At 42.9% G+C, this 26,702-nt stretch overlaps 1 protein-coding gene across 1 annotated transcript in view; it reads left to right on the top strand.

Moving 5' to 3' along the window:
- Positions 1 to 26,702, top strand: part of ak5 (adenylate kinase 5) — a 72,281-nt gene that overhangs the window by 7,817 nt on the left and 37,762 nt on the right. The window contains exons 5-6 of the mRNA XM_041949446.1: positions 2,567 to 2,680; positions 18,692 to 18,883. Coding sequence (XP_041805380.1) covers positions 2,567 to 2,680; positions 18,692 to 18,883 — 306 coding nt within the window. The remainder of the gene's footprint in view (positions 1 to 2,566; positions 2,681 to 18,691; positions 18,884 to 26,702) is intronic.

Genomic DNA, 26,702 nt, shown 5'->3' with positions numbered 1-26,702 from the left:
CTTCACGTTATCAACAGAAATCAGAAACTGCTTTAATTTTGTTGCTCTGTCAGTCAATAGCAGGCTATACCAGTAAATATGAAGCTACAGCATGCTTATGTTAACATAAAGACTAGAAACAGGGATGTAAAAAAAGTCATCCATGCGTTTGTCCTTGTAGCCTGAAGTACTGTAACTGTGCTCAGCTGTGAAGCCCCTTCAACGCTGCACACACAGTATCTCTTCACTGACTCTCAGCCAACAAGCACATCCTCCACATTGAAGTTCTAGCTGTAACTCACTGCAGGGTCATGTGATTCAGTAGCCTATATTTCTGAACCTCTGTTCCCTCTGAAGTCCCAGAGGTCTCCTCACAAGAGGATCTTGGAAGTCTGACAGTCTGGTCTAAAATTACAGACTGGTAGCACGTTTGCTTCCATGTCCTCAGACTGTGGAAAAATCTTGATGTTAAGATGGTTCAGCAGTGGAAAATCAGCCAAAGAGCCACTTATAATATTTTAGTTTTTGAGCTTTAGGACTTGCACAGTGCAACAAAAGCTGTGTACCAATTCCACGCTACATACGAGTAGTATGTTTACTGCAATATGCTGTGTATACGAATCCACACAGCGGCAGTTAATGTACCAGAAGTTGATGTACTCTCCCATTTAGCAGTGACAGGAAATGCAATTAAAGTGCCTGTTGCATGTATCGCCAATTAAACTTAAACTTATTTTGTTTTCCAAGACTGTTTCGCCGCCGAAAATCTCAGGTGGATTGGTTACTCTTGCAGAGTGACCACGCTTGGAAAACTTTGACAGTCCATGCTGACACAACTCGAGGCCCACTTCCTGACTCGGTTTAGGAAGTGGGAAGTTGTCTTTTTCAGCAGATGGAGCTTTCTATGTTTGTTCAAGTGATCTTTCACCACCATCTGCAACAACATCAACAAGAATCGTCGAGGTGTTCAGAATAATGGAAACTTCCATTTTTTTTGGTAGACACGGCAGAGTTACAGCTTGTGTGCACAGGAGGTGTTTCAGCTGTGTTTTCCAGTCGTCTCTCGTGTGTCTAATGGAACAGATTGCCTTTATTTTAATCAACACAGCTGTTTGCAGACTCCGCACCAGCTCGCATAACACTCGCGCTACACGCTCTTACATGCATGATGCTTAAAGTCTACTTTCTTCTGTTGAAAAAAAGTGAAGCGTGTAGCTGCAGTGATTGTGTAGTGGGTTCTGAGTGCTGCCAAAATGCAGGGGACGCAGCCTACTGACCGAAGACTGAAGCTGCTCCTCAGCTAACGCCACGCTTCGCTACGCAGGCTGTGAGATCAGCTGCGTCTGAAATAACTTACATTCAATGAAAAAAGTAGCATCCATAGCATGTACCCTGCTTTTTGCTCAATATCCCACAGTGTAACCTTTGTTAGACTGCACTGATTTTTTGCAATTATGCTTTAATAAGATACCCTGACGTAATTGGAGACAAACTGATGTATGGTTCTGATAATACTGTGATAATCGGACTCAGATCTAGCAGGACGTGAGTGTTTCTGTGACTTCCTGCACAGACTGAAAGCTGCTGGAAACCGTCCCGCTTGACCGCAGTGTTTTGTCTGTGCCGCCTGCTGTCGACTGCTTGCCAGGCGAAGCGCGGTGCATCTCGAACGGGCCCGATCGGAGATGATTGTTTGATAGCCGGCATTCCCGCGAGAGGTCAGCTGAGCGTCGGATCAGTGGATCAGCCTCACTCACTTTAACTTGCACGCATACATTAATCTTTTCGATGGGATCTAGATTAGGTTTAAGATCTGCATCGTTTGTCGGTCCACTGCTGTTGTCCTGCGGGTGGGGGGGGGGTTATACGTCTGTGTTACTCAGCGCTGGGCACGGCCACGGATGTTATTTTTAGATGGGAGCATTGCTCACGTATCGCTGCCATATCGTATGATGCATTCTGCCTGGAGAAATACATTCGAACATGTTGACCTCCTCCAGCCACGAGGAAGTAATTGATGCTAAAAGATGTTGGCGTTTTCTGTCCTCAAGCGCAGTCCGAACAGTTGTTCTGCTGCATTCAGACATATTTAAGCACAATTGGATAAACAGATTACTTATATTGTTGCTTTCCATTCACCTTATTGATGACTCTAAATCAGCTACTCATTCATTTTAAGGGCATTTTGACTCATCTATAACATTTTTGAATCTACGTTGCAGCAGCATTAACAAAACTAATCTCCTTCTCCATGCTGTTGCAGGAAATGCAACCTATAACTATAATTACTGTTATAAACTCTTTTTGCTTTACAATTTCTGGCTGAAATGTTCTGTCGCCCACACGGAGGACTGTCGCCATTGTTTGTGTGAAGTGAAATGTGAGCTTGGAAAGCCAGAAATTCAAGCATCTGGCTAATTGTCGAGTTATTTGCACTGATCAAAAATCCGATGAACTCCCTGCCAGTGTGGTAATTGTTTGTTGTCACGCAGCAGGAATCTTGTTTATTGCTCTTTTGACATTTACTCACAAACTGAGGCACTCAGTGGCGGTAATTATGAATCATGTTGCTTTCATTGTTTTCCAGGAGACAACAATAACTGAGATCAAGCAGAAGATCATGAAGTTCCCCGACGCCAATGGTATCGTCATAGACGGGTTCCCCAGAGACGTCGGACAGGCCCTGTCCTTTGAAGACCAGGTGAGTTTCGGATGTAGACGATCACATCTGAAGGCGTTTCCACGTGTTGCCCAGATGCTCGAGTCCATACGTGGGAATCTCTCTTAGATATCCTTCACGTGCAACAGCTGGCTTCACCAAACTCTCAAAGCAAACAGCCTCATGTCCAGAAAACCTCAAAAAGAGAGAAACCACCCTAAGTCAATTTAAGAAAAGACAGAGAAACATGCAACAAGTGAGTAATTATTTCTAAATCTAATTAAAGCTTCCTGAATAAAAATAGGCATTCCTCACTCGACTATATATGGGACATTAAACTACTGTATCTCCCTCTTAACTACACTACAGGTGGTTCAACCTGTGACCAGCTGGAGAACGTGGAGTTTTTCTTTTGGCATCTGGACAACAGTCACAGCTTATTGCGTGATGTCAACAGTGAATGTCCTTATCTGTATGTCCAGCACACACAAAGCGCTATTCAAGTGGCACCTGCTACAAAACAAATATGTAAATGAGTTGGTCACACACCGCACACCGGAGCTGCCGTACCTCGCTTTTAATAGCGTGAGATCTAAGGATGGCAGCCTCAGTTGCTCCGTGGTTTGAGTCACACCACCAGGGTTTGATGCATTTGATATCAGATGCTGCACAGCGTCTTGGGGTCACTGTCAGGCCGTTCAGTTGTACATATTTAGTCAGTTTTATAAGTTTATCTGAAAAGTTTTGCCACCAACGGAGCACCCAACTGTGACAAATTGAAATTTAAACTAATTATGATAACGCTTTTGCATCTATTTTGCATCAGTCGAACTGAAATTTGAATTGTGAAGGGAAATGATAACATTACTGTGCATACGTTATCAGTTAGTCATTACAAACGAGGATAACACACGTCATGTTTGTGGAAACATTTGTGGAGTCTGAGCTTCGGGCCTCTGGGCGGGCCTTTCCTGTGTGCAGCTAGTAACTGACATTTGAGATCCAGCTTCGTGAGGGGGAAGCACTGTCAACCTTCATCGTGTGAAAGTAGCTCTGTAGCCCGCAAACGTTGATACGTGACATTTTTGTCCTTTTCAGTAAGCCCGCACAGCGTCGGTTTTATAAGCTGTCCCTTTACTACATTCAACGTTTGTGAGGAGCCATCGTGCTGTTCAGTTTGCATTCCACTCGTTAGCCTAGCCTGCTAATGTTAGTAAAAACACCTGTCATGTCATCAGCAGCTCCTGCACAGCTCAGTGTTGTGCTAGTCACGCTCAAAATGACCAAATAAGAGCACAACTCCAAACAAACCTAGCACAAACCATGCATTCAAACATGTGGCAAGCCAACCGGCCAACTTTGGGCAGTCCTGTCCTAGAACATCCTCAAAGACCCCTGGGGTGTCCTGGACATAATTAGGAATACCGTAATTTCATTACTTACAAATTTATCTGAACTGATTATGAGATGAAGATGTTTCGCTGTTATTGGTTCACTGCAACAGATAAAACAGACTGCAGAGGAGGTTTTAGTTCAGTTCTAAATCAACATTACAGGACCCATGTGGGTCCCTGAAGCAAAATTTCAGCAGCAGGCTCTGCAGCCTGCAGTGGGTCCGTTAGAAGTGTTTGACATTAAAGTGCTTCAAAGACACTGACTGATCGTGATGCTTTTTTCCCATTGACAGACAATTTGGTGTTATGGATAAGACATTTTCGTTGAATCTGAAATATTGCTATAAACCAGCTGGTGTGTTTGCAATGGCAGGTTGACCGTTTGATCTCGCGTAGAGCGGAATATTTAATGTTAGCACTGACCCTGAGCTCACACTGTCCATGCTCACAATACCAGGTGAAACAGTGGTTTTCCATTTCGCTGCCCGGTCGCTGCTCAGTGTGCCTGAAACGCACCAGTAGTGACACATTGAGCAAGGACTCTGCACTTTGACTGGCTCACAGTCTTGAGCAATACCTGAAATACCTGGCAGCTGTCGTTCTGAGTGCTTGGATCAATGTCCTGAGGATCAATTAAGCATCACCCAACAGTTGTATAAGACATGAAGAGGACAATATAACAAAGCATTTTCTATGAAGAAACATACAATTCAATGTAAATTAGCCATGCAAGGACAATAAAATGATTTCCAGTTGTACAAATATTGACAACACAGAAGATGTATGATACAGTGTAAACTGTATAGCAGTGTTTTTCTAAACTGGCGCCTCCTAATGGGAATTTATCCTTTACAACTGCGCGGCCAGCTTTGTGACACAATGGTCGATTGCTTTTAGAAGAATTGATTCTCCTTATCACATTTAAACCTAGCATGTGGCAACTTTTAAATGAGCACTCAATGACTTTTAGAGTGATTGGGGAATGGGTTGGGGTCCATCTGGGTCAGTGGAAGTAAATCCTGACCTTTTTCTCCTTAATCTGGTAATTTAAGATGCATTACAGGGAGCAAGGACGTCAGAGTCTCAAATTCTGTTTGGACAAGATTAATGTTGCAGGAGAAGGTGAATTTTTAATGACTGAAGTGATTGTTTCAGATGGTATTTCAGCTGTTGTGAAATTAAAGGTTTTGGTTCATAATTCAAAAGGATGTAGTGCAGGAAAAGAAAGTGACCTTGGTCAAAATTTAGTTTGCTTGGTATCATATTACTAATTAATGGGAGTGGAACTCTGAAATTTGTTTTCATGCTTCAGTCTCTCAAGGATTTTGCTGCCTTTCTGTGTAATTGTGGCTGCTCCAAATTACTGAGTTAGCCATAATGTTTCTCACTAAATTTGCTAAATTCTGTGTCGTTTTTGCCATAAATTGCTGCATTATTCAAGAAAGTTGTGAAGATTTAGGATTGCTTTAAGAAATCACTGATAATGAGGTCCAGTGAGAGAAAATGACGACAGAAAAGTAGGAATGACCCGCCGGCTGTAAAGCAGTAAAGTGGATAGAGGATACTAGAGAATGTTTAACTTATACGTCTACATTTATTCCCTGAGCTGAGTCTGTAAGGCAACGAGAGTGCTTCCTACTTTGCGGTGTGGCACCGCCCCCAAGCCCCATAAATCAAATACCTACTTCTAAACACTTACATCAGATATGGTTCAGTTCAAGTCACTTTAACAGGATTTAATTGAAGATACAGACGCCTGAGAAGACAGATTCTAGGGACAAATCGTCATGCACCAGTTATTTGACTTTTGCTTGTAAACATGGTTTGGTTTGAGATTAAGATTTATTGTGCCAGAGGGAGATTTGTTTTCACAGCCGGTACAACACATACAGATACAGATCTTCATGTCTACATTCATACATCAGACATACAGACGTACGCACAGCATTCAGTTTGTTCAGGGCTGCGATGGCAGAAGGGACGAATCTCCTGCTGAAGTGAGCTCATCTGCATTTTAAAGTAATATATCGCCGACCAGATGGAAGTAATGCAAAGTGTTGATCAAGGGGGTGATCAGTGTTGCTTGCGATCATGATTGCTGGGTGTGCGATGGCTCTGTGGGTCATGTCTGAGTGATTAGGTGTAGGAAGGCAGAGATTGGCTGAATTATTCTTTTGTAAAGCAACAACAGGAGGTGGAGGGCAACAGACAGTGGCTCACATAGAGTCTTTCCATTTATGGATAAGAGCGATGTGTCGATCGAAACTGAGATTATTGTGTGTAATGAGTCCAGAGTATTTGAAGTTGCTCTCCTGCTCAGCTGTCTTGCCATGGATGGAAGTGGGTTCAGTCCAGTGTGGGGTGTGTTTGATGTGCTGATGATCCGTATTCAGCTGCAGGCAGTTATCACTGCACCATTGTGTGAAGTGAGAAACAGAGAGTTTTGATAGGCTGTAACAGAGTTATTGTCGTTGAGTAGTTCGAGTATGGCAGTGTCAGAGTATTTGAAGTATGTGGTGATGGGTGGAGGGCTGGTACAGTCATTTGTGTAGAGGGTGTAAAGTAAGGGACTGAGGACACAGCCCTGAGGGGGTTCGGTGTTGCTACTGAGCCTACTCTGACAGCCTCTGGTCTGTTGCTGAGGAAATTGTGAACCCAGTGGATAAAGAGTGGAGGGATGTTGAAATTGTTGAAAATTGTTGGAAGCATATTGAAGGTGGAGCTCAACAAAAAGTACTGCAGCGAATATGCCTGGTGATTCCTGATATTGGAGGAGGGTGTGGGGAGGAAGCATCCTCTGACCCTCATTTGATGGGAGTGGTGGTGGTCCAGCTGTGGTCTAATCAGTTTTTCCAGGCATTTCTTGGCTATTGGAGTGAGTGCGACCAGTCGGTAGTGCTTGGGTACTGATCCTGTATCCTAGGATTACTAAAAGAGTGGAGGCTGGGAGAGAGCTCCATGAGACAGAGCTGGAGCACCTTAGCTGGGGGGAAACCTGGCCCTCCTGGCTTGCCAGGCTTGCACCTGCAGCTATCTGACATCCTCCAGCGTGAAGGGGGGACATGCAGGCTCATGAAGGAGGCTCACATCATCTCCTCACAGCCAGCAGAATGCTAGCGGCGTCAAACCATCTATGCAAAGTGTTCAGACTGTGTGCAACGGTGTTTCAGGTGCTATACATTATGTAAACATTGGCCGCTTGCCGATTTCATACTCCAAACAAATTGGCAGCAGCATATTACCAGAAAGTTGGGGTGTGCACCCCCGTCGTAAGAAACAAGGCAATGAACTGTGCATTGCATGCGTAGATCTATGTGTCTTTTCACAAACAGTTAACGTAGCAAACATGTTAACACGGTCAGCTACCATCATAAGCTATTGCTAAATAACCAGTGTTAGCAGCTGTTTACTTACCAGTCTAGAAGAAACTTTGCGAGTTCAGCATCAACCTTCATCCCTTTACTCGCCTGTCTCACTGTCTCCATCAGAGGAAGGCCTTGACTCTTGTTTTGCTTCTATTTCTGTCACTTCTTTTCTCTGCCACCCACCGTGGGTCCTTGCTGGGAGCTGGTGGTAAGAATACTCCCTCAGGGTGGTGCTACTTCTTCATCCGCTTTGCGCTTTCAGACGCCTTTCAGCTTTGACGCTACAGTGACTCACATCACCTGTTCAGGTACAAAGCAATATTATGAGACAGGAGAGGCCAAGGCTAAGTGGATAGCACGCTAACTTCAGAATATAATACACAGACGCCTTTGACATAATGTCAAAACTGTTATTTCTTCACTAACTAACTAATGATAATTTAAATGTTTTAAACTAAAATCTAACAACCTTATGAATGGCTTGTTTTGTGCTCATGTTTCTAAACTCCTGCTCCAATTTGTCTTTATATTTGAGCTTGGCCATAAAAATGCACTGATTGATAATAGGGATTTTTGCAATAAGAGGTTAAATCCTGGCGGTAATAATGGTTATCTGTATGTGTACATCAATGTGGAAGATGACCTGCACTTCCATTTACAGCCAGCATGCCAAAGTTGCTGCACAGAGCTTGTTCGGCCATGTGTAGGAAGCATTAAAGTAGAGCAATAAATGTAAATATCAAACAGAATTACAGTCTAGAAGCTGCTGCAGCTCTGAATGGTGATTAAATATGTGTTTGTGGGCTCCTGCAGGGGAAGCCAGATGGGGCTCCTCTGGAGGTAGCGTTTAGTGAAAGATGGTGTGGTGCTTTATCTCGTCATCTTTCCTGTTAACACATGTAAATGGCTTGTTAATGTAGACAGCCAGGGGCAACCAGCTGGCTCTATAGAGTCCGTCTGCCCCAGTCAGTTACGTTAACAAACGTCACCAAAGGCAATCTCCGTCTCTCATATCGTGTTTCTTATTTCTTATTTCACACCAATTGCTGAGTGAGTCAAACCCAAAGGTTTACACACACAAACAAATGCACACAATCAATTACATACTTACACACACAGAAAAAGACAAATGCACACAACCTCACACAAGTCTGACCATAAATATATAGACGTGCATGCACACACGTTCTTAACTGAAGTTGCACAAAACATATTTACACCCATGTACATTTGCACACACTGAAGCATAAGCACAACTATATACACACAAATGCAAACTAATAAGACACAAGCTCATACACACACACATATGAATGCATAAAAATATGGATGCACAGATCCGATAAGCTGAAGAGGTATTAGTGCCTCGAAAAGCATATGACAGGCATGTCCAAACTATTCCATAAAGGGCCTTGTGGCTGCAGGTTTTCAACCAATCAACATCAAGGGATCCCTTAGTTATCAGCTGAAAAGTGAGATCAGCTGATTAAATGAGTCTAGCCTGGCGTGCTCCTCCTTGGTTGGAACGAAAACCTGCAGCCACATGGCCCTTTATGGAATAGTTTGGACATGGCTGGCATACGACATCAGATACAAAAATGACATGCATACTGCAGGTAGTTAGATTCAGCATGATTATGTTAAATGTGCTTTGGGAATCTCTCTCTGGTGGTTGCAGTTCAGGTTTTAGATGTCTTGCTGGCTCTTCAGTGAATCAGGATGAGCTGTATTTTGAGTCGCGGCGTAAACAAGTCAGAATCATCCACTGCCAATATGGAGATCAGTATTTACGCTCTGCAACTCCTGCAATTAAATACTGTTCTGTTTGTGCATATTTATTTACTTTTGCAGTAGTGTTTTTGTAAATGTATCTTAGAGGGTTTTTTCCAGCTGCCAACAGTTTTTTACAGCTGCGAACGCTTTTGGCAGCCTCAGCGCAAAAAAGTCAACACCAGATTTTCACATCATTTATAGGTGGTTAACGTATACATCAACGTAATTCTTATGTTCCTTTATTTTCATTTCTTTTAGAATACAAGCATTTATTTCTAACACATGGGCTCTGTGGACTTTTTAATAGAAATAGACTTTTACTGAATCCTCCAGGCATACCTGATCAACTGGGGAGGGAATTGGTCCAGAGATTGCATATGGATTCTTTGGCTCACTGAGGACGGCTGACCCTCTCTCATGTCTTTGTTGCAGTCTCTCGTCTCTTTGGAAATCGCACATTCTCTCCCTATTCTTGTGAAGGGGTCAATCCTCGGCGTAATGAGAGCTCGTAATGTGGTTGCTGCTGTCTCCCGGCCAACGTTGTCTGACAGCGGTTTCCACTTAGTGCATGTTCCCTGTCTGAAAGCTGCACGAGGAAACCAAACAAAGAAAGGAGGTGATGTATGTGGCTTGCATACAGAGAGAGGGATTTCTAAACAGACAGTAGACTCACAACTGAGCCATTACTATGGTTATTATCAGCAATTCCAGCTGTTTCAAAAAGGGAGCAGATTAGATATGATTAAAAATAACTTCCAGTAAACAGAAGAAAATAAACATCTAGTGACTAACTCACAAACAGGCATTTCCACATTCAAGGAGCCTGGAAGTCTCTTAATTAAAATGTTCTCCCATCTCTCATCCTATAATTCGGTAAATTACGTTTCATAGTCGATAACCCAAGAAATTCAATTCAGCCGAGCAGATTTTCTTTATTGTTGCAATTTTATTTAAACTGTTGCATAAAAGGTCTGCTAAAAGGGTTGATGGCAGTTTGCAAATGGACCCTTGGGTGAGATAAAGACCAGAGGAAGTTCACTGGAGATGAAATCACATAGATAACACATGTGTGCTGTTGTGTTTTTAACCGTGTCCTGGCAACCGCTCAAAAACATCTCATACAGTCATTGCCAATTCAACCACTAATGCACAGATGCAGCAGCCCTGGGATTTACAATAGAATAAAGTGACAACTGGTTATTAAAGGGCCTTTTGTGCAGCTCAGGAGCAAAGACAGAAAATAACCATGGTATGCTTTGACAAATGAGATGCCGAGAGCTTGTGTTGTCAGTGATTAAACTACTTGTGGCAGTTAAAAATAACATTTTAGTGACCCTCACTTTTATTGTCTCAGGTTGATTTTCTCACCAAGGGATCTTTGAACCTTGTTCTCTTACCATCCAGCAACCACAATCCAGATGATGGAAGATCTGAGTTGACATAAATGTTGATGCACTCATCTAAGTCACCTTCAGTTATGATCAGAGGAATGAGTTTTACGAGCATCAGCAGCTGGTGGAAAAGTGCTTTCAAAACATTTTTTACCTGGGTTTTGCCTTTCAGGCTACATACAGGTTGTTCTAACTTATGGGTGAAAGTAGATGGGGTTGTACGCAGAGAGGAGTACCTGTTTACAAAACTCAGGGCTACTTTCAGTGTCGTCTTGTTGTGTAATATTTTTAACTGAACATCACTCAAAGGCAAAGCACAGTGCTCTTTGTAGTAAAGATGCAAATGCAACATAATCTATCAGAGAGTATCAGGAAATAGAAATCATTTTAAGCAGGGTTCGGTTTGGAGGATTATTTAATAACTCACTACTTTACCTGCATTCCCTAAAGAGCATAGGTCTGGTCTCTCTGGTCTTACGTCTTTGAGTCTTTAACTCTTCTCCAGGTTGTTCTCAGTCTTCTCTTGCCTTCTGGGGTCCATGTTAGTGCCCCGTTGGTGATTAATTTTGTCCTCTAAGTGTGTGGCGTATCCAGCTCTGTGTCCTCCTCCTAATTTTAAATCATATGGGTTCCTGATTCAGCAGCAGTTCTTTCTAGTTTCTGTAATTTGGGCTTTATCTGTTGGTGAGCAATGCTACATCATCAGCAAAACCTAGAACCTCCAGCTGTTCAGCCAGGCTCCACTGTATGCCAGTTCTGCTGTTGTTGGTTACTTGGTTCATGATCCAGTCTAAGCACTGGAGGAAGAAGAAGGGTGAGAGCAAGCGTACCTGTTGCATGCCGGTCTGGACCTTGAGGGCCGCTGATAAGCATCCTTCATGATTGCATCCCCTTTGTTGGTGCTCTTGGTGATACTGATGAGTTTGTGCTTATAGTGCGGCATCAGTTTCCAAAGTGTCTCATGATCTTTTCAAAATCCCTGAAATTGACATAGACAGGGGAGTTCCATTCTAAGGATTGCTTGATGGTAATCCTGGGGGGGTAATTTGATTTCCACAAGATCTACCTTTCCTGTAGCCAGTGTGGTTTTACCTCAGTCTCTCGTCAGCTGCTTTCTGAAGCCTCCTCAGTACAATGCTGCCGAGCATCTTCCCTGGCTCCTCCATAGTTTTTTTTTTTTTTGCTCCCTGAGGCCTCCTTTCTATCATGTTTAGAATAATGCAATCTCTCCAATCCGATGGGAGTTGATTTTCCTTCCAGACAGCCTGTGCAAGGTGGTGAAGCATGCTGGCAGAGGCTTCGCCGTCTGCCTTGAGGGCAGTTTATCTCTAGCAGATTTGGAGCTGGTGAAATCTCTGCTGTAAATTGAAAGGTTGTCTGTTGAGCAGCTCTCTAAAGTGTTCGCTCCATCTCTGAACTTAATCCTCTGGGGGATTGCATTGCATTTTTCTTACTTTATTATGCTCCTTTCCACTTCTAAAACCAAACTTGAGCATTTGTGTGCATCAGATATGGAGCCCTATAGTGCCTGGAGGCAACTAAACTAACACAGAGACTACAGCTAGCCCGGCTCTGTCTAAAGCTCACTAATTAACACTTGTTGTTTAATCCATCCATTGTGACTTTGTGGAGGGTAATGTGCCGGACTGCTTCTTGGCTGAGCGCAGTGACTGCAGGCCACGCTAGCTGTTTCTAGTTCTGCAGTTTCTAGTCGTTAGGCAAATTTAAACTAACCGTCTCCTAGTTTAGCTTAACGTAAAGACTGGAAGCAGGTGGAAACTGGCAAATACATGCCAACCTGCCACTCTAAAACTCATTATTTAACATGCTGCTACGAGCTATGAAGCTATGCGCTGTAGCTAATTTTTGGCAAGCAGCACTTGGGCACAGTGACAGAAATGATTATACCACGTAATAATACCACAGCTTGTCATTTTTAGAGGTGGTGCTAAGTGTATGTTTTTGAACTTTGGACAGAGCCAGGCTTTTCTCCTTGCTTCCAGTTGCTATGCTAAGCTACGATAATCACCTCCTGGCTGCAGCTACGTAGGTCTCCATAGCGCACAGCCCCAAGAGTGAAAGCGTATTTCCCATAAGGTTGAATTGTTGTCTTAAGTGAAAGTTTTTTTTTCCGTCTCAGTACTGCCTTGAGGATGATGTAGCTTTTAAGCAGCATTTTTGTTATACGTCGAATGAAAAAAGAAAGAAGCCTTGCGTTTGTTTTGACAAATTTGCATCCCTCCTCGACAAAGACATCAATAGTTCCCAGTTGCTAAGAAACATCTTTGTGCGTCCTTTCAGCATGCAGTTTTAGTCTGACAGTTGAATCTGGCTTATTGTCGACATTTATCATGTTCAAGTTCACCCAGCTGTCATATCGAGACAAAATTCAATCTCATGCAAATCCGTGTTATCTACACGCAGTAATGTCTGCCGTGGTTTCTTTGTAGGAACAAAAAATGTGTTACGTAAACGAAGTATAAGGATTTGGGAAATGATGGTGTTGATGGTACAAGAACCCTGCTGGGATTATTTATACACATTGGTGTATTCTCATATACAGTATAATGACAAGCAAAAGTACAGAAGAACATTAAATATTTTGATTTGATCAGATGCAGCATACACGTAGCTGCAACAAATTAATAGTTTAATTATTGATCAATTTGCCAAATAATTTGGTGTTAAATCAGTAAATCGGTTGGTTTATAAAATTCAAATATAGAATTTTACATAACTCTAACCTACAGACCAATGTCATTTCTACTAGACAGGCGCTAAACAGCCACGCCTGAATATGCCGCAATTGCTGGCTAGTCTTTATCCAAGCAAACCTGCTGTTAAACATCCCAGTGGGGGCTCCCGGAGACACGACTCAAAACTCTCCTCTTCATTAGCAGCAGCACGACACTAACGATTGGGATTCTCTCGGCATCCGAGCCAAGAGCGGAGCTTCGCAGAGGGAAATAGAGAAGGAAGGCTGAGACAGTGAAAGACAGGCCGCTGTGATTAAAGATGAAGGGCCAAGACACATGGAGAGAGATGGAGAGCAAGTATCCCCAATGAGTGCATTAAGCCTACAGTCTTTGTTATGCGGAACAGTGAGCGAACATCGTGTCATATTCCACAAAATCAATCAATTTACACGCAAATCGTCTTTGTCAACAAATACTGATGTGTTAAATATTGTTTTTCTGTCATTAGATGTGTTTATATGTGCACTAGTATTCTTCTTAGGACCAGGTTTTGTAGTATCCCAGATATATTCCAGAGAGCTTCAAAAGGGTTCAATCTTTTGACTTTCAAACAGACCCGGTGGAGCTTTAAGCATCATGTGGTTATTCTGGAAGGTTTAGTGCTTTATTTTCTGTCCCGTATTCCCCGTCGCAGTGTGATCCTCTGGGGACCCTCAGCATCCCTTTTCATTAGTCTCCCCTTGACCCCATGCTGCTGCGTAGCCCTTTACAGCATCACAGCGGCCATTCATGAGCCTCTCCAGTGGGCCACGGCAGCCATCCTGCTCCTCTTTATAGCTGCCCAGAGAGACCCTCCATCCCTTCATCTCTCCCTGCAGGCTTTTTACCTCCACTCCTTTTGACCATAAAGGTGTCAGTCTACCAATTTCCTGTGTGGGTGTCTGAACACATGCTGTATATCTATCCGTTTTGGTAACTGAGCAGTCACAGCGGTTTATGAAGGAGAAATACCAAACATGCACTGGTTGCTGTCCCTGAAGTGTGAGTATTTGCTGTTTTCTCTGTAAATTAAATATATTTTGGTTTTGGACTTCTAGCTATTTGCACTATTTTTTGACACAGTAAATGATAATGAAAATAGCTATGAGATAATACCATTTGACCAAAGGTGGTGGCCTGTCATCCATCACTTTGCTTGTAGCTGTTGTCGTGATGGCTCTAACAAAAAGGACTAAACAGCCTCCGTCACTCTGCTGAACTGCAGCGTGTTCAGTGTGGACGCCACAACTCTTTTCTGCCTCTCTAACATCAGAGAGAAATTTAACTTTGTGCTTTCAGAAGAATTCATCACTGCATATTGCAAGTGCACACGGCCTCATCCGCCTCCTCCTGCGAGACTGAGATTTGTGGAGGCTTAAGGGGACGTTGCAAAGACAGTCATGTTATGTAATTCTTCTTCTAGCAAGCTTGCAAAGCACTCGAGTTTTACTGGGGGAAAAAGTTTTCATTTCTTTCATTTTCTGTGACTTTGCAACCAGATAACAGAACAAGCAAGAAAAGTGTGAAGGTGACATTTACGAAATCTGTGCAGCTTACAGCTGAACACTGAGGTTCATCCTTTATTAGCATCACAGATGATGATGATGGAACATTTCTGGTCACTGAAGTCTGGACAGAATACATGGATCTTGGACCAACCAGATAAAACAAAAATAACTTCAGTGCAAGAGATTGTCATGTTTTAGTGGTTAAAGGGAGAATCTATAATCTTTTACGACAGAAAGGACATTGTTTTGGTGCCAGATGTCCCAAGATGTTCTTGTTAAGACACAGAACTGGAGCTGTAATGATCAGTAGATTATTTAATTAGTCGATAAATGCCATTTATGGTTCCAACCTCTCAGTTGTGAGGATGTGCTGCTTTTCTTTGTCTCACGTCGGAGTGAATTTAAAATCTTTGGGTTCTTTCTGTTGCCTGGATGATAAAAGCATTTTGAAGGAGACACGTTGGATTTCGGGGAGTTGTGATGGACAGTGTTCACAATGTTCTGACATTTTATAAAACAAGCAATTAATTGGGGAAATAACCCTCGGATGAATCAGTGATGAGCTGTTACAGCCATACACTGAAACCAGCGGCATGCTCCTATATATCACGTATATTATGTCCATAAGGTCCAGAAGCGTTTGGGGAAATTTATTTAAATTATGTGTTTCTTTAAGTTCTGTTTGTTTGGACAAGTCAGATTGATGCCGTTCAAACCTGCCCGAGACGTCTGAAAATAAAGAGTCTGTTGTTCTGCATGAGAACTGCTGGATGGCGGATAGATAGGAAACAACCCCAGAACGCTCCGGTTTATGGAGACAGATGGAGACGTCTGATAGTCAGCGGCCCCTCGTGCTTAGAAAGGCAGAGCAGAACAAAATTAACCAAAGACAAACAGTCATCTGGACCGATGCCCGCAATCAGCTGTGTCTTCATATACGGCAGCCTTAACTGCTCTGAATAAGAACAATTTCAGGAAAGAGCCCATCATGATTTACTCAAGTTTGAATAGCTGGAATAATATTGCTTTAAAACGATGTTTCATTTCTTATCTTACACAAAGCCCGGTTCACCAAACCAAATACAAAAACTGGCACAAAGATGTTTACACAGTGGTTCTGACCAAACTAAATTAAATTAATGTGAAAATCCTCAAAAGCGAGAAAGTATATAAAGGTTGTGTTTTGTGACAGTATATTTTGCTTCATAAAGGATGTTGACGTTCATCTTCCGCCAAACAGGAAGCCACGTTTCAGCGTTTCAGGATTTGAATCTGTTTTTTCTCCTGTTTTTCCTTCTTTGATTGAGTGCATGTAGCACCTCTGGTAGGGTATTAGCGGTCGTGTTTTGCACAGTGATCAGGTCAACACCTTTTTAGGACTGTGTGTGTGTCAGAGAGGAAGCCTACCAAATGCTTCCTGGCTTTTAAGCAGCAGAGATGGCGTCACTGACAGAACCGCCGGTTTAAAACCGGTTTTGAAAAACAGACGCTCTCATGCGACGTGATGATCACACGTTTCTGGAGATGTTTTAATGATGATAAATCTAACGGCGCCTTCTCATTACGCTCAACTGTGGGATCTGGCTGCTGCTCTAAGCGAACAGTACAACCTGAGAAAAATTGAGGCCACAAGTGCGGTCGCCATGGAAACCAAAACTTTGCTTCGCAAGAGTCGCAACCGAGTCCCTTTGCCGGAGCGGCGCAATAAGCAACACCGTTGGAGCTATTTTTAGCTCAAAGGCAGGCTCTGGAGTTTTCATCATGTGTATTTCTTCTTCAGAAACGACAGAGGACGAATAATAATAAACCGCTCCCGATGCTTTTTATAGAGGAAAGTTCCCGGTGGTGGGCCAGGTTCAGGATGAGGGGAGTATTTAACACTCTGCCCGCTTCATAAAATGCCTCACCTCGAGAGACCAGAACCATAGAAACCAGGTTATCTCCCTCTGATGCTGCTTTGCATTAGACACAAACAGCATCCTGCACTGATCTTTAAATAACCCGCTCACACGTCAGCCTGTTTGGTTCACGTACTCGTCGGTTACACAGGAATGTTTTTGTGTGTTGGAGTTTCACGAATGCAGTCTCTATTTTTCAGTCCCGAGTTAGCGCTGCTGCTGTTGCCTGACCTTTTGCTTTAAATGAGAATAGTGACTGTTTATTTTCTTGTCTTTGTGTCTTGGCAGCAGTCACTGCAGGTCTGGCGTAGCTGTCACATCTGATCCTGTGCTGCAACTTTGCTCAGAACTTGTTATTGTTAATGTCTCAGTGGGTTAGTTGGTGGTTGAAATTCCTTTAAGTTTATCCTTCCCAAGTTACAAATGCATATAGTCCCTCACATGTGCATGTGTTCGAGGTGTCAGAGCCTCTTGTCACTTAGAAAAAGTAAGACTGAAGGCCATGTAAAAAGCTTTACATGCTTTACAGCTTCTGTCTCAGTTAGATGGCATTAGAGTGGTGGCTAGTTACAGCAGCTCTTTACTTTTTACTGTGTTATATATTTTTCTACTGTATAATACTACAAAACACTAAATTTATTATGCATATCTGACTCATGTTGAAATTTAATGTGCCATTGTCAATAATATTTTTTGGCAATTGTGTTCTTATACCCCTGCATATAATATACAGTTAATTTTTATTCTGGACCCTTTTTATTGTCTTATCTTTCTTGCTGTTTGCAACAATTCAATTTCCCCGGCGTGGATTAATAAAGTTTTATCTTATTTTATGTAAAAAGATGTCTGATTTTGTCAACATGCAACCAAGCGTCTCTCACAAGGTTCAGTCCATTAAACAATGCTTGACTGCATATTATCATCTGTTGATGATAAATTAAACCTGCACTTATCAATATTCCTGTAGCTCTATGGAGCATTTTATGGAGCACCACTCTCATCAGCATTGTTTCCACCAAGATGATTTTAGGAAAAAAAAAAAAAAAGCTTAAAAACCCACATTATCTGCTCCGCACCAAATAGCAGACAGACACCAGTAGCCACTAGCATGAGCGTTTAGCAGCTGAAGAGCCAGATATTTCCCTCAGGTGTTGCTGGAGACCAAAACAGAGGTAGAGGACTATCGGACAGGTGGCCCAAATCACTACGGTAAATAAATGTTAACGTTGATGCAAAACAACTGCATGCATTAACACTCTTAATTGTTTTAGAACAAGCTGTTTAAATATGTGCAGCAGCGCGGGAGGTCAAACACAACATGAAGCTAAAGCTTTACGGTTGCGGCAGCCATAGCAACGAAGAATAATGTGTAATCACACCGTTATTCACACACACCGATGACATGGGGGAACGCTGCGCCTCGAGCTGTCGAATTGCACTTCATAAACGGCTCCTCCTCACGTCTGATCTCGAAATAGAAGTCTGCCGTCACGGTTACAGAAAAGGCTGCATGTGTGATCGCACCTAAAATGTCATTGGCTGTTACTCATGTCACCAAAAGGAAACTGACTTTCAAATACTTTGCTGTGATCATCTACAATCACAGTACGGCAGCTAAAACAAAGACACCCTGCCTGTGCTGGGCAGGCGATGGTGCTCTCATCCCCTGTTGGGAAAGTACAGTATCATTTTGTTTGACACATAATCCCGCCTGGATTAAAACTGCATCACCAGCAGAGCAGCTGCAGGCTGTTTTCATTGCTGCAGCCTTTAAATATTCACAGTACAGATTCAATCCAGTGAAATTCAGGTGAAAAACTGCTGAAAAATACATCCAATCTCTTCAGACTTTGCTGAAAAGGAAGTCTTTATTCCTGTGCGAATTGCAGTTTTGACACTTTGACCTGAGCTCCCTCAGGGTGCCGTTAAGTTAACCAGAGTGCCGTAGGTTTGGCTGTCATGTTTCACACGTCTCCCCTCTCCTGGTAGATCTGCACTCCTGACCTGGTGGTGTTCCTGGCCTGCACCAACCACCATTTGAAGGAGCGGCTGCAGAAACGGGCCGAGCAGCAGGGACGACCGGACGACAACCCCAAGGCCATCGACCGCCGCCTGACCAACTTCAAGCAAAACACCATCCCTCTGGTGAAATACTTCCAGGAGAGGGGCCTCATTGTTACGGTAAGGCGTGTGGAAGGGTGTGTGTGCACTGCATGTCTTATTTCGCTTTGGGTGTGAATGCAGCCCATTATTGGAGTGTGATTTACAGCCAGTGCCAACACAGGAAGTAGTGTGTTTATCATGCAATGAGACAGGAAGTTGAAGTAAAAGAAGAAACACAAACCTTAGCGAGAATTCTTCAACGTATGTCAATGATATTACCAAGCTAACAAATGCAGTTGCTAACGAAGGCAGTGAACTGTAGATGAGTCACACTAGTCTATTTAAGTTCAATACATTAAATTTGCATTTAATTACTTGGGGCGTTTATATTAATTTGCTTTCTCGAACACTTTAGCATCCTGTGCAAAGTCAGATATGTCGCAGCTTTCAGAAATATACAAGTTTCCCAGTGATTATTATGGCTGGACTGATAAGATAAAGTGGTAGATCAATGATCAATAGATACTATGTAAAAATCCCCGGGGGGAAACTCGCAGCAGTAGTGCACAAACAAACCATGTGGCACAAAGAACAGTGCAAAAACAAACACCAAACATAAGCATAACCATCAAGAGATTAAACATCTCTTTATTGTTACTTACTAGTATAAAAGAGCGTGAAGTTCTTTGGTTTTGGCTTGTTGTCACTGCAGCAGCAGTAACAATAAAACTAACAATAAGGGCTTTGAAATGCTGCTTAAAACTACACTAAAATGCAACCATAGAAATATAAATAATAAAAAAGTGCAAGGTGCTGTGTGTGTATAGATGTGCAAATGTTCTTATGTGGATGCCGTTGTTGTGTGAGTCACACGCAGACAGGAAATAGTTACAGGTGTGTGCACAGTAATCGTGTTAACTTCACCAAAAGGTACTCAGAGTCATTCCTAGCACACGCCTGAAAGGCAGCAGAAGGAGTGCACAGACAAAGTGAAGGAGGCTCCTGTTTTTTTAGATGAAACACAGACCGCTGCTGCTGGAATAGAGGGCCGAGTGTGAATTGGAGGCCGCTGGGATCCTCATTACACTGTGCGGTTTGGTGCAGAGGGGCGTCCAGCTACCCGTGCAGGTGTGAGGCGGCTGCTGATGGAGCAGGAAGCGGCTGCCCACTCCACCAGTGGGAGTCTTATTGATCTGTCTGAGTCTCAGCGCAGCGCCATCCTCCTCGTGGCGATACTGAATAACTCCTCCGCTGCATTACCGCGAGAAAGAGGTTTTTGTTTGCGTGCTTTCAGATTGTTGTCTGGGGGGCATCTTAAAATCAAATGCTCGGCGCAATCTCCGATGACCTTCACGTTAACGGTAGAGAGAATGAAAATCAGACGCCTTCCCCAAGTCAGAGCCTGCAGTTTATATGTCAGAGCTCTCTCCTCGTCTTTAGCCTTCTGTGGTCTACGAGAGAAAAGTGAATAACACTTAACTTCTCCGGGACTCCAGATGCACTGGAATTAAATCCGTGTCTGTACTTTTATTGCAGCAAAGTCTATTTTCTCCCCTGTGACATCTTTTCCAATTTCTTTTGGAATATTGTCTTTTCATATTCTGCTTATTGCGTTCTCGTCTGGCTCCTTCTTTCTCCTGCTGTTTTATTTGTTCACAGTTCATGAATCTCACTTCTGTACATAATTTATATTTGCAGTGTTTTTCTGTTGTACGTTCATTCTTCCATCCATCTATTCTCTGTACAAGCGTAGCGAAGGCTTCCAAGAGCCAGCATGGCCTGGGCGAGGTTCAGGGACCATTTGGAATAGATCATACTCTGTTCTTTATTAGATGGTTTCTAATTTGCGTGTTCAGACAACAACAGTTATTATTTCACTATCCGTTATTATGACTGTTTTGACCCCACATTGCAGCCGAATCGCGCATGCATTCCTCTAATGCTGGTTTGTGCATATTCAACACACACCTAGGAACCTTTGCAAGCACTGGTTTCTCGTCGGACCGGTCAAGGTCAAAGAACCCCTGTTCTAATTATTGTTACAATGTAATGGTTGTGAGCCAATTTTGTGACTGTTTTGATGAAATAAATGAATTTTGAATACACAAAAAAGATGTTATTACTGCATTTAAGCATCGACAAAAGTGGACATATACTGTTTGTTTGAACCCTATTTTAGTTGGTGAACCTACCTAAATTTCTATCTATTGTTTGTGCAACAGAAAAATTAACAAAATCATTTTAATTTAGGACCAATTTGAAAGCAAAAACACAAAGAATTATTTTTTTAATATAATTCTAAATAAATTCAGGCATCAAGGGGATATTCTTGATTAATCAGTTAATTTTTTGGTCCATAAAATGTCAGAAAATCACATCAAAGATGTTGTCTCCAAATGTCCAAAGATATTCAGTTTACCATCATAGGAACATTAGAAAACAAGGAAATATTCACATTTTAGAATCTGAAATTGAATTTATTTTTTTAAGTCTATTATATTTTGTTTATTTATTTCATTAGATGTCAAAGTGTTGTAAATATCACATTGTACAGCAGTTCTTTGAACATATTTTGAGTAAGTAAAGTAACAATAACACCTCCAAACAAAAAGAAATGACAAGAAAAGTTAAGAAGAGCTTTATCAGCCAAACAGTGTTCTCTCGGCTCTTAACAGAATATTATTTATTTCTGCGAGATGACGCTATCAAGGTTAAAATTTGTCCTTTTCCCAGTTAACTGGTGACGGCTGCCTTCCTGCAGACATTTCACAGCCTCTGACTGAGAGAAAAGCTGCATGGCTGCACGATGTAGATTTCTATATTCACGTTGGAGAGCGCCGTAATCAACAAAGGTTAATTTTACCCACCGGCCTTCTGTTTTTCCCCAACAGGAATCAGGAATCAGGAATCAGGAATCATTTATTGTCATCACACAAGTTTCCAAGTGCAACGAAATTCTGTTCAGTTACACCGTCCCAGAGGACACAATGGCACAAAAGACAGTACAAATAATTGACATGGGAAGACAGGGACAGGAGAACCACGATGCAACCAGCAGGGCGGCGCCTCGCTTACTAGATGAAAAACAAATGAAAACAGGAGGGGAGGGAGAGGAGAGAGAAAAAAAAAGACTAATCTCAGACTGCGCCCATTGGGGGGGGCACAGTGTGGGCTTGGTAAAAAAAAAAAAAACACCTCAGCACAAGCAACATTTAAGACATCATAACAAGACTGTAACACCTGCACATGTGGGTGGGGGAAGGAAGTTCGGGGGGGGGGGAGTCACAGCACAGTCGCCCGGGGGAGGGCTGCAGCTCCTACAGGGCGCCGTCCTCAACCCTTGGCCTACTATGCCACACGGGGGAAGGAGGGGGGTGAGGAGCCAAAGAAGGCGTTGAATTGAGGGTAAGGGTGAATGTCCCAGAACGAGGTGGGGTCGGAGCATCTTGTCTGCAGAAACATCCAGGAGAGTGGAGAGATAAGCGTCCTTGAGAAGGCCGCTTATGTCTGGGAGCCAATGGAGATAACAATTGTTTTGGGACGGGCCGACCTGGAATTTTTCTGTCTGCCCTTGAGTCTCTCTGGTCTCACGGTGGCTTGCTCCAAAATTTCCGAATTAGTGACCAATTCAGCCGAGCCGAGCCGACAGCTTCTCCAAGTTGTTATCCGACCGGCGAAGGAGCTCAGGAATTGCATCCAGTTTGCGATTGAGCTCACAAATCGCTTGAGTCTGAGTGCTGGCAGCCCTGCACATTCCCTCAATCAAGGCAAGCAGCTTGCCAATTTCCGCCAGCGTCTTCCTTATTATGCAGTAGATCAGGTATCCGCCAAAGCCAAACAGCAGAAAGCCTAAGATCATAAATCCAATTGTGTATGCATCTTCAACATCCTCAACGGAAAGAACCGACAGACACACGATCCTCCACTTCTCCCAGGAGTCCAACGTGTAGCCGGCTGCGAACGTTCCGTCAGGGCAGGCGGGTTCTCCTTTACCCAACTTCATTGTGCTTTTTTTTTTTTTTTTTTTTTTTTTTTTCTTTTTTCTTTTTTCAAAAAAAAAAAAAAAAAAGTGTAATGAACTAAAAAGAAAAACAGAAAGAAAAGCTTCAGATGGGGGTTTTCAAGATGGCAGCATAGCAGATGGTCCACATGGCTGAGTTCTGCTCCACAGCTTCCATTGTTTCGCCGAGCCTCCCACTCAGTGCCAAGGAGCTAGCAGCTAACTTGCAAGAGGAAACCTACAGCATCCAAATTACATTAAATTCACTCTTAACACAAACTGCCACAAACAGTTAAGACTCTCAAAGCAAAAGATTATGGAGACAAACCAGGCTCGTGTTTAGCAAACAGCCGCCTCAGTTATGGATGAAACAGCAGCTTCCACTAACCCTGCGGTGATTAATAACGCCTTCCATTACTTTTTAATTATTCTGTACCAATCCGAGCAAAGCAGAGATGCACAAAAAATCACATTTATTTTCAAAGCTTGATCTTCCCAAATCTGTCCGTTGATGAGAAGTCCCTGCTTAGTGCCCAGAAGCTGTCTGGGTGACAGACCATGAAGCTCAGATTGGATCATGAACAGGCAGCCATCAGACGGAGGTTACAGTAGGTGTAGTTTAAAGCCCCGTAGCTGAATTTCTAAAGTGATTATCTACAACTGGGCTTTAATAACACTGTCAACAAGTTTGCATCTTCCACCAACAACTTCACAGGAAGTTTTGTTACTGCTAAGTGTTATTTTGAACATTAAAGGCTGCAGATAACATTGCTGAACATGCCCGAACTTGAGTCCATCTGAACGTGTTGAGATAAGTTTTCTGCAGCCTGCTGTCTTTAGGAAATCTCTGCACATCCTCCCTGCGTTCCCAGCGGAGACGGCTTCATTAAGACACGCTGAGCAAACTGGCCCGGAGTACCGCGTCTCTGCAGTGCAGCCGTTTGACAGCATGCAATGCGCCATTTGGTCTTTATGTAAAGTTGTCTCAATGTATATGCAACCACTATGTAACCTGTTTCACATCAGCATCTTTCAGGATTTGCAGCAGAACGTTGCTTTCTTTTTTTTCAGTCCTGGAAAAAAAGTATCATATGGCTTTATGAAGAAAATAACACTAACAGTCTACATTCTTCTACGTTTGAGCAATTTTATTTCACCTGAGAGATTTTTGTCGGGAAAGGTGACGTCACATACTTTCACGCACCAATCACAGTTGAGCAACATTCGAATCTCAATCCGATGACAGTTGCAGGGTCGTTGCCAGGCAACTGTCAATCAAATCTGATCAAACCACACCCACACAGTCCTGATGAAACAGAATACCTGAATGTTGGACTCTCTTAATAAATAAATGATATCTAAGGATGTTGTTTCAGAACTTAGACTTGATTTAGTCTTGGTTTTGAAGTGAAGTAGACACAGTTTTTTACCTCAGTAATCACAGCACTCAGTCAGGCCATTAGTTAGAGTGATTCACGAATAATGAGGTTGTTGATTGTTTTTTGTCAAGACAAGATCCCCGTTCTTAGCAGGTAGTTGTTATGTTAGAGCATCTTGCTTGTTTCAAGATTTAATTACTGGTTTTGAGCATCTTAATAGAACAATTTCTAGATCCAATAAACCAGCCATCCGTGACAGGTACGCTGTCCCTGTGCGATTTCACCCGTGTATTTGTAAAAACACCTTTGGCTGGACCAGTTTCCTCTCCCTCCATACCTGTGGCCTGCAGTCCTCCCTCAAGTGATTTGAACACTTTGAGAGCGTATTGATGGACTGTCCCTCCTGTGAATTGCTGTCACTACTGTCTTTGTGGTGCTGCAGCGTCGACGGACCATCTCAGGCACACGCCGCCTCTCCCCCCCTCACTTCTTGCTTGTCAAGTCCCTGCAATCACAGGCTCGACGCCTCAGAAAACAAAGGTCTGCAGCGCTCTTAAAAAGACAACGTCATGACAACTGATGCCTGCGCTGAACGCTCGCTCTTTGGAAGTACAGTCATTACAGCCTGCCAGAACGGCGCATGTGGGGGCTTCTCAGAGGTCGTACGCTGAGCGTTTCCCGTCTTCCAGCTGCAGACGTGTCTTGTCCGTTCACACCTACAGCTCCTCAGCCGCTGAACAACAATACGTTGTTTTCTGTCACATTCCATCCCACAGAACTTGAACGCATCGTGTTTGTGTTGATGAGTGTGAACAGAGCTTTGAAATGTCCTTTCTCTAAGAATCCCAGCTTCCTCTTTCTGGCATGAGTTTAAAAACAGAAAAACAGGAAGCAGGAAAACATCAGTTGTGGTCGGATGAAGCCAGAGTAGAAAAACGAAAACCGATCTGTTTAACAGCAGCACACATTCTTTAAATGACAGGTCATCCTGAGATTCCTGTTGACGTGAATGTTGCTGCACAGATGGAGACATTGAGGTGCTGTCGCTGATAAATCCTGAACATGGAGGACATGAACACTGTGGGTCATTAAAGGATAAAACCATACAGCAATATAATGGATTATTTGTCATAATAAGTGAATTATAGTAATTCAGATGTGTGTGTAATGAAAGTGGTCGCTCGTATTGATCCTGCAGAGAATTATCATCTGAATCTGCGGCTCCTCGGCTTTGCAGAGCTTTGCAGAGAGTTCCAGCTCACTTTCTAGCTTTTCTACAACTTCACTGTTTTAATTCACTCTCAGAGCGTCATTTTCAGCCGCAGCAGTCAGCTATTTTCAGCTAACGAGCTCTAAAAACACACTGTACGCCACATGCTCGGCCCCAAACGGCAGACAGACGCAGGTAGTGATTAGCTGGCGGCTCTGGTCTCACGGTGACACTTTCCCTGTCTGGGGTCGTGCAGAAAAACAAGTAGGAGCTCGGTTACACGGTCGTACGCATGGTAAAGAAACTGATGTTCTCCAGGATGAATCAGCTGAAGGAATCAGGTGTCTTCGTGCCCCGATTGCAGAACATGTTTAATCTGACATTTAAGAAATAATTTTGCTGCAGAACGTCGGTTCTAATCCTGCTGCAGGTGTTAATTACTGCTTAATCAGATGATTATGTTTTGAAGCATCAAAAATATTGTGAAATGTCTCGCTTTGTTTGATCAAAAGCCCAAAACTCAAACACCTTCAATTCACAACGATATGCAACAAAGAAAATCAGCAAATCCTGCCATTTGATAAGCTGGAATCGTACGATGTTTGGCAGTTTCTTGAACTATTGTTGTCTTGAAAAACGCCTGAAACAGTTCAGCCATTATCAAAAGACAGTAGTTGCATATTGTTTTTATGGTAACTGACTAATGGATTAATGGGCTAATCATTTCAGATCGCCATGTAAGATCACTGACGGACAGTGAACGGTAAAAGGAGAGACGGAACAGAAAGAAAAAAGCGTGGAAAGAAGCGGCAGCATGTTCTTTGTGAGAGGCAGCACGTTAATGGGAAAAGCGGCACCTATGTAGAGGCTTCGTCCTGCGTGTCTGCACTGAGGTGTCACATGAACAGAGGCAGCGATGCTCAGAGCTGCACATACGTAACATGTTCAGCTCTTCTCTCAGGTAAAAACTGTCATTATAATATAGTGCGTTACATAAACTCTTTCAGGCCTAAACAGCCACTGACTGTCCTCTAATGGACTAAACTTTACAGCAAATCCTGACGTGTGAACTGCAAATACTTAGTAGTTAATAGTAGTTTTTAAAATGAGATTAACTTCTGATTGGATAAGTTCCTCCAGCTCTTCAGTAATTATCCCCGGAGAAGGACTCAGTGGTTTCTTGACTAATGAATGCAATAACCTCTGAGGCTTAATTGCTTCCGCTCGACAAAAGGCTTTTGTGTGAAAGTAATCCTTTCATTTTAAATGTCAGGTCCAATATAGGAAGGCGTAGCTCGATAAAAGAAC

The sequence above is a fragment of the Chelmon rostratus genome, chromosome 12, assembly GCF_017976325.1.
Source record: "Chelmon rostratus isolate fCheRos1 chromosome 12, fCheRos1.pri, whole genome shotgun sequence".
Lineage (NCBI taxonomy): Eukaryota > Metazoa > Chordata > Actinopteri > Chaetodontiformes > Chaetodontidae > Chelmon > Chelmon rostratus.
This window is presented reverse-complemented; position numbering and strand designations above follow the sequence as displayed.